Genomic DNA, 14171 nt, shown 5'->3' with positions numbered 1-14171 from the left:
CACAAAATTGTTTTCCTTTGTAAATACAGATTAAAAACTCTCATTCATTAGTTCACTCATATCAGTAGTTTCATAAATTCTTCCCTCTCTTCTTAACCTGTCTATGTCATCCCTGTTTCATTTTCCCATTTACATATCTGTAGAAGAGTTTGGGCTCCTCCTTGCATTTTCTTACTATGTCACTTTCAAAATTTCTTTCTTCTTCTCTTATTATACCACATTCATTCCTTGCCATTCTTTATTCTTCCCTAGTATTTCTGTTCAGTTTTCCTCCATGCCGTCTTTTTTCTTTTTTGCTTCTACACACCTGGCATTTTACCTTCATGATTCCTAATTTTCACTTTATAACATGGTACAAACTGTTGCACCCCTCTCTATACTTGCTCAAAAATATCTCATATTTTTCTTGCACTACTTTACCTTCAAATAGCTCTTTCCAGTTAGTTTTTCCATAAAATTTATTAAACTCTGCTAAGTTTGCCTTAGCATACTTCTGTCTCCCATTTCTAAATTGTTCATTCCTGTGCAATACTGTTTCCTCATGTAGTACTATTTCTATTGTCACATGATCACTTCTTCCCAGTGGACTCTGACAATGTATACTTGGTCTATTTTCTGGGGTTCCCATAAACAGTAAGTCCAACTGTGATGGTTCTTCTCCTCTGCATCTTGTAGGTTCATTCATCCACTGTCTCAATGTATTCACCATCATGGTATGCATAAGTTCATTAATCCAAATTTTCTTTCACTTCCATCTCCTCATAGTTGAAGTTGCCTACTTTTGTTATTTTCCTTATCATTTCCTTTATGCAATTTCTTGTTTCTAGTTGCATAATTTTACATCTATTGGTCTCCCATGCATTAGTTTTTGGTATTATATACATCACAATAACTTTCCTTCTTTCACTTCCTTTGATCTTAAAGGAAGTGAAAAAGTAAAGTTATTGTGATGTACATACCACCAAAAACTAATGCATGGGAGACCAATAGATATAAAATTGTGTGTATGTGTGTATCATGGGGAAGTAATGCAGTAAGATAATACACAGGTCTGTCATCTCACTCACCTCCTCTGCTGGGGGTCCCTAGAAGTAGTAAGCTGGTGACACACAGCAGTGACAAGGGGAGAGAGCCGCTCTGCCAGTGGGGTGACCTCACAACCCTTTTCCACCAGCAGCAGTGCTCCTGTCAGGAGGCCACGCCACACCATCCGTGACTTGCTAGTGCTGGAGGTCGGCACAAGACTCAGCAGCTCACTAAGCTTATTGACCTGAGCACATGTTGTGGTTACCAAGCAGCAATTCTTGTTATCTCTTTACATGATATGAATGGTGATGTTCATTTATGCAGTACTCATCAAACTAACATTTATTGCAGAAACACATATCTGAAGAATTAACCACAAGAACCAAGAACTCACGACATCAAGTGTGTCTGTAGTGTGTGGTTACCAAGCAGCAATTCTTGTTATCTCTTTACATGATATGAATGGTGATGTTCATTTATGCAGTACTCATCAAACTAACATTTATTGCAGAAACACATATCTGAAGAATTAACCACAAGAACCAAGAACTCACGACATCAAGTGTGTCTGTAGCAGATGCAGCCAAGGTAAGGAAAAGAGAGACTGTGTTGTGCAGGCCAGTGGGGGTCAGTTCAGACATCTTGCGGCCGTGAAATTTGGAGTAGATGCGTCCCCTCATCTGTCGCCATTCCAGGGGTCCACTCTTCACTACACCCACTGTGGAGTACATGTCACTCATGATAAGAGCTTCCATGGCTTAATAATTACTTACCTAACATTATATGCTGAACATGCTGCTTGCCATTTTGATATGTGTCAGCTGCAACATCTTGAATACAAGAAGGAGAAAACTGACCAGATAAAGTATAATGATAAAATAATAAATGTTTCATGGTGCTGACATTGCAATCGCAGAACAACTCACCAACAATTCTGAGAAATATCTGCCATGATGTCTCTGTTTTCCCTACGGCTGCTGGGTCACACACACGTGACCTGACCTGCTCCAACCATCCTCCTATTGTCTTGCTGCAAAAAGCACAATTCATCACTACAACATGTCTTTCTCCAAGATAGTTGATACAAGGATGATAAACCTTGGACTATGTCACAGCACAAGATTCACTGACCTATTAGATTTCTCCTCTAACATTACTGCCGACTTATCCATAGACTGACTCTCTTATTTTTTATTTATTACTCTGAATCATAAGATTACTTGCCACACTTACCTCATGCATGCCAGTCCTTCGAGTCCTGCTCCAGGAAGAAGGAAAGGAGAGTCAAGATGCTTGGCCATATGATCCCATAATGGTGCTGCCCACTCACTGCTGCGACTGCCCCCCCACACCTCCAGCACCCCCAGACAGCACCGGATAAAGAAACGCAGCTCAGCCTCTGTGGGTTGGTTGCCACTGCGAGGGTCCCCAAGACTTAGGCGCAGCAATGTGCGAAGCAGCTTGACCTCACTTTTCACTTCCTATGGGCCAGTCATGGGTCATGTTGGGTACCAAGGGAAGAGATAATAAACACCAATGTACAACCACATACACTTCAATGCATTAAGTCCTTATCTATGTATGCATAATATGTGTAGTCAAATTCCTACAATTTCCTACTTCATTCAAATTTATATATATATATATATATATATATATATATATATATATATATATATATATATATATATATATATATATATATATATATATATATATATACATAATTGGAGATAGAGCGGGATATGTATTTTTCATAAACTGTAGTTGTGGAGAAAATTGTGAGGTTAAAATATCAATATTTGCAAATGCAGATGTGGATGCAGATTTTTCAACACTATATCCAAGGCTGCACATTATTTGTACACATAGGTACTCATATCACAAAAATACAGTGTATGTTGTATATGTGACAAAAGCATCAGAGAGGAAAGAGAGAGAAGTAAAAAAAAAAGAAAAAAAATATATAGAAGAAAAAAATAATAATTTCAAGAATGTAGAAGCAGAAAATGTAATTAGGGAAGGGAGAACAGGGGGCAATGAGATGGAGGGAATAGAAGTGGAAAGGGGAAGGGAGGGAAGAAGAAAAAGGAGTATGGGACATGACCACCAAACTTCTATTCATGTTTACCCTCACTCTCATTCAAACTTAGCCTACTTTAACTCACACACTCATGACTCCCACAGACTCTCTCTTTAACATTTACACTTCATCCAACACACCCTATCAGTTTGCCTCACTCGTCTTTCCACACAAACATGCACATCTGCAACCTCCAAATTTCTTTAACCTAGAGTCAGAGACAGAGCTTTTGTTATCTAAAATTTCAGTAGCAGATACTGATGCAGATTTTTTGTTGTTTTAAAATGCATATTTTGATAGTATTGCAGAAAGTGTTTTCACTGCAAATACTCCGAGGATGCTGATATCCAATACATCACTAATACATACACCCCTACCATACACATCAACATTTACATTCCTAATCACAATATAGTCCTTTACAGACATACCCACAGACACAGTGGTGCACAGATTTCTATGATACTTGAGACTCACCACTCTACGGGCCACCTTCTTGCCTTCATTGTCATAAGTGTGGAGCTTTGTGAAGGTCAGGAAGAGCCACCAGACATGAGGCAGCTGCAGCAGGGAGACAAGTGGTGGTGGGTAGAGGAGAGTGCTTGGGCCAGGAGGAGTGATGGGACCAGAGGAGGTTGAAGAGGAGGAGGAAGACTCACTCACAGTCTTCAGCAGCACTAACAGCTTGTCCTTCACTTCCTCCCAAAATGTCTGTAAGCAGTTTGTGAGGTAGAAGATGATACAGTATAAAGTATAGAGGTAGAATATCCTCCTTTTTTTTCCTGCATATAAGTGACAAGTTTTTGAGTGGAATAAAGCCCCATTTTCAGAACTTTGTATTTCATTATTTCAAAGGAAAAACTAAATGTAGAATATTAATTCTGAAATGACTACTGTCTTCCACAAACCTGCTGGGCGAGACAGGCATGTCGATACTCCAGGAAATGCAACAGCATTACTGCTAACTCAAGGCCACAGCTGCATGAAAATCCTGCCTCCTGGTGCAGCTCACTCACACCTTTCTTCTCCACAGGAGATATATATATATATATATATATATATATATATATATATATATATATATATATATATATATATATATATATATATATATATATATATATATATACGAGTATATATATATATATATATATATATATATATATATATATATATATATATATATATATATATATATATATATATATATATATATATATATGCATGCTAATACATGTAAATTTATATTGTAGTTTTCTGCAGCTGGTAGGTATTTATATTTTTTAGATTTTAATTATTTGTGGTAAAATAAGCATTTTCTATCCTAAAAATTAATAAATTAATAAATAAAAATACACTATTGTAATTCACAGAGATGAAGCTCTATACTCTTGATTCAACTTAGCGTATATTTTAGCAGATAAGTTAACTTTTAGATAAGATGACCCCCAAACTATCAAATCATCTGTGGTGAAGTTTAGGTCAGTGAGCATCAGACAACTGAATAAAATACCTTCTTTCATCTTCAAATGCAAAACTAAACCTAAAATAAAATTCCCCCCCAGGTGATTTTGTACATTTTCATGAAAAAGATGGATGGACAAAGATGGTGTAAAATTATGAATAGACAATGTGCAGAATGATCAGTTTTCCTAAACAAACCCTTGCCTTACACCACCTGCGTGTGTCAGGCTGTCGGCCATAATCTTTTCCTTTACAGAGGGTGTCCGAGTTACGAATGTTCAGAGATACAAGCAGTCTACTTGCAAAATTAAATTATGCTCTCCGTATTGTTCCCTTCGACTAACCAAAAATTCAAATTTAACACTAAGCAACATATTTATCTAGTACGCTGCTTCATCACTACCCATGTTACGCAGCACCATGGTGAAGGACCGCTGTAGCAGTTTATTTTGAGATGCTAGTTTAAAATGAGACATCCCAACTTATGGTACTGGTCCGCAGTGAGTCTGGCTTGAGATTCCACAACGTACGGATCTCCCAGCCAGTCGGCTTCTGAGAGGCCATAATTTTTCAGTACAAAAATAAATTATCATATGTTCCACAAACAATGTAATGCTTATAACCCAAGAAGGAGAGAGGAAGAAAGAAAAAAATGTGCATGAGAGAGAGAGAGAGAGAGAGAGAGAGAGAGAGAGAGAGAGAGAGAGAGAGAGAGAGAGAGAGAGAGAGAGAGAGAGAGAGAGAGAGAGAGAGAGAGAGAGAGAGAGAGAGAGAGAGAGAGAGAGAGAGAGAGAGAGAGAGAGAGAGAGAGAGAGAGAGAGAGAGAGAGAGAGAGAGAGAGAGACTCTCAGTTTATCCCACTGGGTCTCAGCCAGTCGGCCTCTAAAAGGCACAGAGACAGGAGGGTTGTGCTGCATGGTATAGAAAGCCTGCTTCTTTACATTAAGTCCATGAATAGGCAAATAAACTTCTTATGCTTTCCAACAGCCATCTTAATAAATTACATGAATAAAGGCATGTATAACCTGAGAAGGAAAGAGGAAAAAGGAAAAATGTGCATATGAGAGAGAGAGAGAGAGAGAGAGAGAGAGAGAGAGAGAGAGAGAGAGAGAGAGAGAGAGAGAGAGAGAGAGAGAGAGAGAGAGAGAGAGAGAGAGAGAGAGAGAGAGAGAGAGAGAGAGAGAGAGAGAGAGAGAGAGAGAGAGAGAGAGAGAGAGAGAGAGAGAGAGAGAGTGTCTCATTTCAACCCAGTGGGTCTCCAGCCAGCCATTAAGATGACTGTTGGAAAGCATAAGACACATTTGTTTGCCTATTTGTGGACTTAATGTAATGGAGCAGGCATCCTACACCATGCAGTGCAACCCTCCCATCCCTGTGCCTCTCAGAGGCCAACTGGGTGAGACCTGCCAGTATACAAAACCCTCTCTCTCTCTCTCTCTCTCTCTCATGCACATTTTTTTCCGTTCTTCCTCTCTCCTTCTTGGGTTATAAGCATTACATTGTTTGCAGAACATATGATAACTTATTTTTGTACTGAAAAATTACAATGAGGAGTTACGAGCAAAATGACTTATAAGTAGCCTTCCGGAACGTATCTTGCTCATAACTTGAACAACCTCTGTACATTGTCATCACCTATATTGTTCAGTAATGAACAGGTAATCATCATCATCATCATCAATCAAGTTGTACTATCTTCACAAGTTAGTGTACTTAATTTAATTTTTTTTTTAATATGTAAGGATGTGTAAAAGTGAGTTTAAAAAGCATTTAAGAGTGTAGAAAAGGTCCAGGGGGTTTTGAAATGTAATACACACAATAGCCAAAGGATTACTGTATGTATGTGTGTGTGTATATATATATATATACTCGTATATATATATATATATATATATATATATATATATATATATATATATATATATATATATATATATATATATATATATATATATATATATATATATATATATATATATATATATATATATATATATATATATATATATATATATATATATATATATATATATATATATATATATATATATATATGTATACACACACATGAATAAATAGACACAATACTCATAAGAGAACCATAAGATGAGGAAAAAGCCAATTGTTACCTTGAAGCTGCTGCCTCGACAACTCATGAGAGTGACCAGGTCCCACATCACCATGGAGATGCACTGCTGAATGGGTGATGGCTGGGTCTCCTTTCCAATGTCCCCAGCAATCTGATGTGGCCGAGGGGTTCCTGCAGCAGTGGAGGAAGAGAGGGAACCATGGGACCTAAGGTGAGCTCTGCCATGTGGAGGAGAACCAGACTCCACCACCGCACATCCAGGTGGAGGTGCAGCAAGTGGTATGAGGCTGACGGACACTGTAAATAATGATAAAAATGGAAGTAAATCAGATGTAAAACATCAACAAATTATTAGTTTTGTCACTGGTATATTGCTATTGGCAGCAAAAAAAATACATTGGTACAACATCTTCCAACCTTGTTGCCCTGTGCAGAGGCAGCTGTGATGACATGGTGTGGCATGTCATGTAAAGGGCCAACAAACACAAGCGTCTGCACTACCTCCTGCATCACTTGTACCAGAAAGGCCTCTTCACCTGGTCCCAAACCATAGACATATGAGGCAAGAGCAGCAAGGAAGGTGGACGACTCCTGCCGCAGCCCTGGGTATGGGGTAGCATGGGTGGAGGTGCCAGGGAAGTGATGGAGGGAGAAGCTGGACTGGGCCCCTTTCTCTAGCTCCACCACACACTGCCTGAACAGGTGATAGGCATCAAGGACTCAACAATGAGCAATCCCATAACTAAGGAGAGGTGCCATTTCATTTTCTCTCAGAACAGCCACTTGAAAATTTTATACTAATATTTCCATAGTGGAAAGTTCATATCAAATAGTACCAGTGTCAAGAAATTCATACTTTATATCAAATCTAACCTGAGTGCTGAGAAGAAGTGTGACAAGGTGAAGCTGAAGATTATCAGGGTGTACAGGGCAAGTGGGAAGACAGATTTAGGTGGTGTGGAGCAAGAAATGGGAGCAGGGTCGAGGCGTTGCAGGAGCCCTGGTCAACACACCCCTACCAAGACATGACTCTTTTCCCACATCTGCCTCCCAGTACACCTCCCCCCTCACAGGTGAATCCCTCTGGTTCTTCCTTGTGCTCCTTGTGATTACTGACTTCTTCTGTGGAAGTCAGATGAGTTTAGCTGTGACTATGAAAGGGAAGGATACAAAAGTTGGGGAGGGCATGGTATGACAAAGCTGAGTAAGGTACAGCTAAACACTCTAACTTGTGAAAATTTTGTGAAAAATGTAACAATTCAGATTTACTGAGTGCAATATTTGCAAAAATTAATATTGTTTGGTAATGTAATGTTCAAAGATTATTAAGCAAAAAAGTCAATTTAACTTTGTTTGAATATCTGTGGATGAAAAACCTATTAATCAACCAGATAACCAATTGGCATTTTCAACCTGAAAAATTCAGTTCACACACAACACAGTTTCAACAATAGGAGCATGATCAGTGTGAAAAAGTGTTGAAAGTAGAAGGAAGTAAACCATTTTAAAATGCAAACATACATAATCTTATAAAATAAAGTCCTAGCATCAGATAGACAATAGCCAAACAAGAGTTAATAATAAACATTAATATTAAAATCATGCTAAAATGGTGCTAAAATAGCTAAGCTAACCTGTCCTGACCTAACAGTAGTCACACAATTGACATAAGAAAGAAGTGTGCCCATGCCCAGAGTCAGTGTGAACTTGTGTTGAGCATGGCAGTCCAACTAGCCTCCCACATTTTTCCCTCAGTGTTAAGTTGAAAAGTAATTATCAGTAAAACTTTGAAATTAATTATTGATGTTAATATAAATTTGCTGAAGGTGTTGTTGAGATTCAAAATACTCATATTAAAGAGATCTGAAAGTCCTGAAGTAGTAAAATAACACCAAAAAAAACAAGGGAAAAAAGTTAAATGGAATAAAGAATAAAGGTAAATACTGACCAATAATGTGATCCTTACCTTGCTCAAGGTTTGGGCCAGGATCTGCAAGTATGAAGGCAAGGAAGTCCTCACTGTCACCTTCCAGACCATCTAAGAGGCTCTCACCACCCTCCTCAACCCCTGGTGGAGGGGTTGCAGGAGGGGTTATTGACATATCTCCTAATCACTGCTGCTGTGGAAAGAAGACTTACATTAGCAACCTCACTGGAGAGAGAGAGAGAGAGAGAGAGAGAGAGAGAGAGAGAGAGAGAGAGAGAGAGAGAGAGAGAGAGAGAGAGAGAGAGAGAGAGAGAGAGAGAGAGAGAGAGAGAGAGAGAGAGAGAGAGAGAGAGGAGAGAGAGAGAGAGAGAGAGAGAGAGAGAGAGAAGAGAGACGAGAGAGAGAGACGAGAGAGAGAGAGAGATTATATATCGTACTGTGTTGTGTGTGTCTATATATATATATATATATATATATATATATATATATATATATATATATATATATATATATATATATATATATATATATATATATATATATATATATATATATATATATATAAAACTTTCTCGTTACACAACAAGCTTGAGGAACTGGTGGAAAAGCAGGACTAAAGGCTTGGAAAAGTGCTTGCCAAAATACTACATGAATAAATAGTACTATGTTAGTCAGGCTAGGCTCTGAGGAGTAGTGATAAAAGTGATGTGACCTACACAGTATATAATATAATGAGTAGTAGTACTAGCAAAGGAAGCAATAGGTGATCTTTATGTGGACCACAGGTCATCCCAGAATGGACAATTAACAACAGATAAATATATATATTTTTTATGTAGGAGAGTCACTGCCCAAGGGCAAAAATAAAGGCCCACTGAGGTGCCAGTCCTCAGTCAGAAACGATCATCAAAAATTAGAGCATAAGTGTCTTGAAACCTCCCTCTTGAAAGAGTTAAGTTATAGGAAGGAGGAAATAAAGAAGCAGGCTGGGAGTTCCAGAGTATACTAGAAAAGGGAATGAATGAATGAATGAGAGTACTGGTTAACTCTTGCATTAGAGAGGTAGGCAGAATAGGAGCAAGAGAAAGTAGAATGTCTTGTGCAGTGAGGCCGTTGAAGGAGAGGAGGCATGCAGTTAACAAGATCAGAGCAGTTAGCATAAAAATAGTGGTAGAAGATAGCAAGGGATGCAACATTGCAGTGATGAGAGAGACGCTGAAGACAGTCTGATAAGACAAAGATTTTGATTCCAGTCTGTCTAAAAGAGTGGTATAGGTAGAACCCTCCATACATGTATGTATGTACTTCATACTTGGATAGATAAGGCCCCTGTACAGAGTTAGCAGTTGAAAGGACAGACAACTCAGAACCTATAACTTTAATGAAGCAATTTTAGCTAGGAATATGTGAAGTTTCCAGTTTATTTATAAGTAAAGGACAAACCAATGATGTTTAGTACAGAAGAAGGGGGGAGTTGAGTGCCATTGAAGAAGAGGAGATAGTTATCTGGAAGGTTGTGTCAAGTTCATAGATGGAGGAACTGAGTGTTTGAGGCATTGAACAAAACTAAGTTTTCTCTGCCCGAATCAAAAATTTTAGAGAGATCAGAAATCAGATGTTATGTGGCTTCCCTGTGTGAACTGTTTACTTCTTAAAGGGTTGAATGTCATAGCATAGGAGTGAATAGGAAAAGAAGTTTGGCTTAGAAGATCACTGATGAATAATAGGAAGAGCAGGTGACAAGAAAGAACCCTGAGGAACATCACTGTTAACAGATTTAAGAAAAGAACAGTGACTGTCTACCACAGCAGCAATAGAATGGTCAGAAAGGAAATGAGATAAAGTTACAGTGAGAAGCTGTAGGAGAGTAGATTGGAAATAAAAAAAAAATTTGTGCCAAACTATCAAAAACTTTTCATGTCTAAGGCAACAACAAAAGTTTCACCAAAATCCCTAAAAGAGAATGACAAAGATTCAGTAAGATAAGCTGGAAGATCACCAGTAGAATGACCTTAACGGAACACATACCAGTAATCAGATAAGGTTGTGAAATGATGAATGTTTAAGAATCTTCCAGTTGAGAATAGATTTTAAAAATTTAGAGAGGTAGGAAATTAAAGCAATAAGATGGTAGTCACACAGAGGGATTAGAGCAGTCACCCTTTTTAGGAACAGACTGAATGTAAGCAAACTTCTAACAATGAGAGGTAGATGTTGCTAGACAGAGTTAGAAGTATGACTGAGCAAGGTGCGAGTACAGAAGCACAGTTTCAGAGAACAATAGGAAGGACTCCATCAGGTCCATAAACCTTCTAAGGACAGCAAGGGTATGGAAAACATCACTGCAAAGGATCTTAATGAGTAGCATGAAGTAGTTGGAGGGTGGAAGAGAGGGAGAAATAAACTCTGAATCATCCAAGGTAGAGTTTTTAGCAAATGTTTAAGTGAAGAGTTCAGTTTTGGGGATAGATGAGATGGCAGGGGTGCCATCAGACTGAAATAAAGGAAGGAAAGATGAAGAAGTTATCAGAGATGTTTTTTGGTGGGGTGTCAGAAGTCATGAGGGGAGTTAGATCTTGAAAGATTTTGACACCTTCCATTGATGGAGATTTTGATTAGTAAGACTTGCCATCATTCCAGACAAAAAATATATAGTGCATGAGATTCAGGTGATGAAAGGCTCAAGTGTCTTTTGTGGACTATCTATCATGTATAGCACAAGAACAGGCTGTGTTAAACCAAGGTTTGAAAGGTTTAGGTCAAAAGAAAGAGTGAGGAATGTATGCCTCGATGCCAGACACTATCACCTCTGTTAAGCACTCAGCACAATATACTCACGTAATTCTTTAGTGGCATGTTTACGTGGGAAGATGTCCCTCTCATGGAATATAGATATGTACACCATAAAATGAAATTACTAGAAATTGATAAAGAGAAAGTTATAGAAGTATTAAAAAGTTTTCAGGACTAAATTAAATAAATCCATGATTTTTAAGGAGACTGCTGAAACAACTGCTAACCTTTTGACAACTCTTCAATTATTTAAGGTACTTAACCTGATGAAAAGAAAGAGTTATTGATGTTTTGCAATACAGAATATCAGAAAGAAGATGAGCCAGGGAGAAAATGACCATCCTGTCAGTTTAACATCAGTTGTTTGCAAGGCTTTAGAATAATTTGAAAGAGATCACTTTGTCAAATATATGAGAGGAAATAGTTCCTTCTCAAAGAAATAATAAACCACTCTGCAGCTGCTGAAAGTACTTGATAGATGGACAGAAGCATCAGAAAAATGTTTGTTAATTGACTGTATATATCTGAGCTTCCAAAAGGCTTTTGATAATTTCCCACACAAAAGATTACTGGGTAAACTTGCAGTATATGAAATAATTGATCAGTTATTAAAATGGACAATGTCTTTTCAGACTAACATACAGCAGGCAGTCAAAATTAATGAAGCACAGTCAGACTGGCATAAGTTGACATCAGGTATACTGTATACCTCAAGGTTCAGTATTGGGTCCTATCTCATTTATAATTTACATTAATTGTTTATCTGGTCATATAAATACAAACATATACTTATTTGCAGATGACACATAAGTTTCCAATTTAGTCAATTCACTGAAATTTGAGAGACACTTATGAGAGAGAGAGAGAGAGAGAGAGAGAGAGAGAGAGAGAGAGAGAGAGGAGAGAGAGAGAGAGAGAGAGAGAGAGAGAGAGAGAGAGAGAGAGAGAGAGAGAGAGAGAGAGAGAGAGAGAGAGAGAGAGAGAGAGAGAGAGAGAGAGAGAGAGAGAGAGAGAGAGAGATCAATGATGATGATTGGAGCTTACCAGTTCCTTGTTGGAAATACATTTATCCCACTTCATAAATCAACGATAAGATCACACTTTACAAGTTCGGTCTGGAGTCCCTACACAAAAGTTGCTAGAAAAATAGCTGATCAATGTAAAGCAAAGAAACAAATCCCAAGAATAGGGAACCTCTGCTATCCTGAAAGTCTATGAAAACTAAAAATGCCCACTCTCAGATACCACCTTTTACAACCAGATAAAGTAGGTGTACTGGATGCTTGACTGGTACTACAATACTTGTGATATACAGGAACTGAGGAGTGGGACTGCAAGATACCAAGGAACAAGAGGACATAGGGTTAATCTGGATATCATGTCTATGTTACATACAAGCACGAAGCTCACATGTCATGTAGAAGACTTGGCGACCTTGCCATAAACATGAAAAAACTTGGGGGCACGTATCTAGTATGGCTGTAATAGCACTCAAGTGTGGCAAAATTCAACATTTTTAAGTCCAGTGAGCTCTGCACCAGTCAAGCATAAAGACTGAAATGATTTTCTATTGCTTATAACTGGGATTTGTGGGTACCAGTATATTAGGATTTCATGGTATCTATAGAACTGATCCCTCCAATCACATGCTGCCACTCGTGAGGCCACCAATTATGACTTTTCACGGTAGGTTCAGTTACACTTCATTTGTTTTAGGGACATGCCAAGCATTCTGATAAATGCTCACTGTCATTTAATATGGCTAGCCAGTGGAGGGAGGTGAAGTGAATAGTGCCAGTATTCAGCAGGAAAAAAAGTCACTGTGGGATATTTGGCTACTGCAATATTCAAGATGTGATATGCAGATGTAAAGAAGAGGTTCCATATAGTCATTAAGGAAGCTGCCAAACTCTACATACCATCACTGTCCTGAGAATCTCCACACCACATCAGTGTCTCACATCAATAGCTCACACTGGTAAGGCATAATGGTATGATTTTTGAGGTTCCTCGTCAAGTTAGGTTATACTAGGTTAACATCCTAGCAGGGGGAGGGGGGGATGGAACTACGCCCTCCCCCACCCATGGCTAAGTTAGGTTATGAAAATTTGAAATTAATGAAAAATTTTCTTAGATTTTTGAATGCCCATATTTCACTTATCTTTATCCCTCCCCCTGAAAAACCCCGATCACCCACAGGCCCCCAAACTTGTTTGAGGGGGTTAAGGGGAATAAGGGGGGGACTGATCTCTTATCAAGAAATACCAGATATAGCTAAAAATTATATCTGAAACTAGCATGCCTGACTAAGAGAAAGCAGTCATTTCCAGTGAGGGATGCCTTAACTATCTAGTGTGTATTGTCAACTATAACAATACCCTAAAATATCTACAAAAACTATTTAGACATCCTAGGGAGGAATGGAAAGATTTTACGACTTCAAGGCCAAAGTCATCAGCAGCGCTACAGCAGGCAGCACAATGAGTCCGTGAAAGTCCTGCACTGGAAATCCAGTCTAATAACCTTCCCCATAACAGTGGTGACAGAGGCCCTCCAGGCAGGCTGAAGCCATCGCACCACTCATGCTGTGTTCCTTACCTGGCTAACCCAGGCCGCTTATATACGCAGGTCAGACACTTACCGTCACCTTCTCATGGTAGCTTCCTTCCGCCACATCATTGATCTCTTATTCGTATACAGAACATACAAATTTCGTGCACCACCGGCAGTATTCTTACGTGCTTCCCGCCAGTCCAGCCTTGTCTTTGTACAGGTACCGGGACAGTCAC

At 38.6% G+C, this 14171-nt stretch overlaps 1 protein-coding gene across 4 annotated transcripts in view; it reads right to left on the bottom strand.

Annotated features, from left to right (window-relative positions):
• LOC135105021 (protein MMS22-like) overlaps window positions 1-14171 on the bottom strand; it is a 23677-nt gene extending 9506 nt beyond the window's left edge. The window contains exons 1-11 of one of the 4 annotated variants that reach the window (XM_064012907.1): window positions 14024-14171; window positions 8629-8782; window positions 7536-7784; window positions 7080-7356; window positions 6703-6959; window positions 4018-4131; window positions 3587-3820; window positions 2260-2507; window positions 1953-2056; window positions 1581-1744; window positions 1068-1270 (exon numbers count right to left, since the gene is read on the bottom strand). In XM_064012907.1, coding sequence (XP_063868977.1) covers window positions 1068-1270; window positions 1581-1744; window positions 1953-2056; window positions 2260-2507; window positions 3587-3820; window positions 4018-4131; window positions 6703-6756 — 1121 coding nt within the window. In that variant the 5' untranslated portion in view covers window positions 6757-6959; window positions 7080-7356; window positions 7536-7784; window positions 8629-8782; window positions 14024-14171. The remainder of the gene's footprint in view (window positions 1-1067; window positions 1271-1580; window positions 1745-1952; window positions 2057-2259; window positions 2508-3586; window positions 3821-4017; window positions 4132-6702; window positions 6960-7079; window positions 7357-7535; window positions 7785-8628; window positions 8783-14023) is intronic. The other 3 variants (XM_064012909.1, XM_064012908.1, XM_064012910.1) reach the window with 3 other exon arrangements.

Source organism: Scylla paramamosain, chromosome 11, assembly GCF_035594125.1.
Source record: "Scylla paramamosain isolate STU-SP2022 chromosome 11, ASM3559412v1, whole genome shotgun sequence".
Lineage (NCBI taxonomy): Eukaryota > Metazoa > Arthropoda > Malacostraca > Decapoda > Portunidae > Scylla > Scylla paramamosain.
The sequence above is the reverse complement of the archived record's forward strand: the minus strand, read 5'-3'. Positions and strand labels throughout refer to the sequence as shown.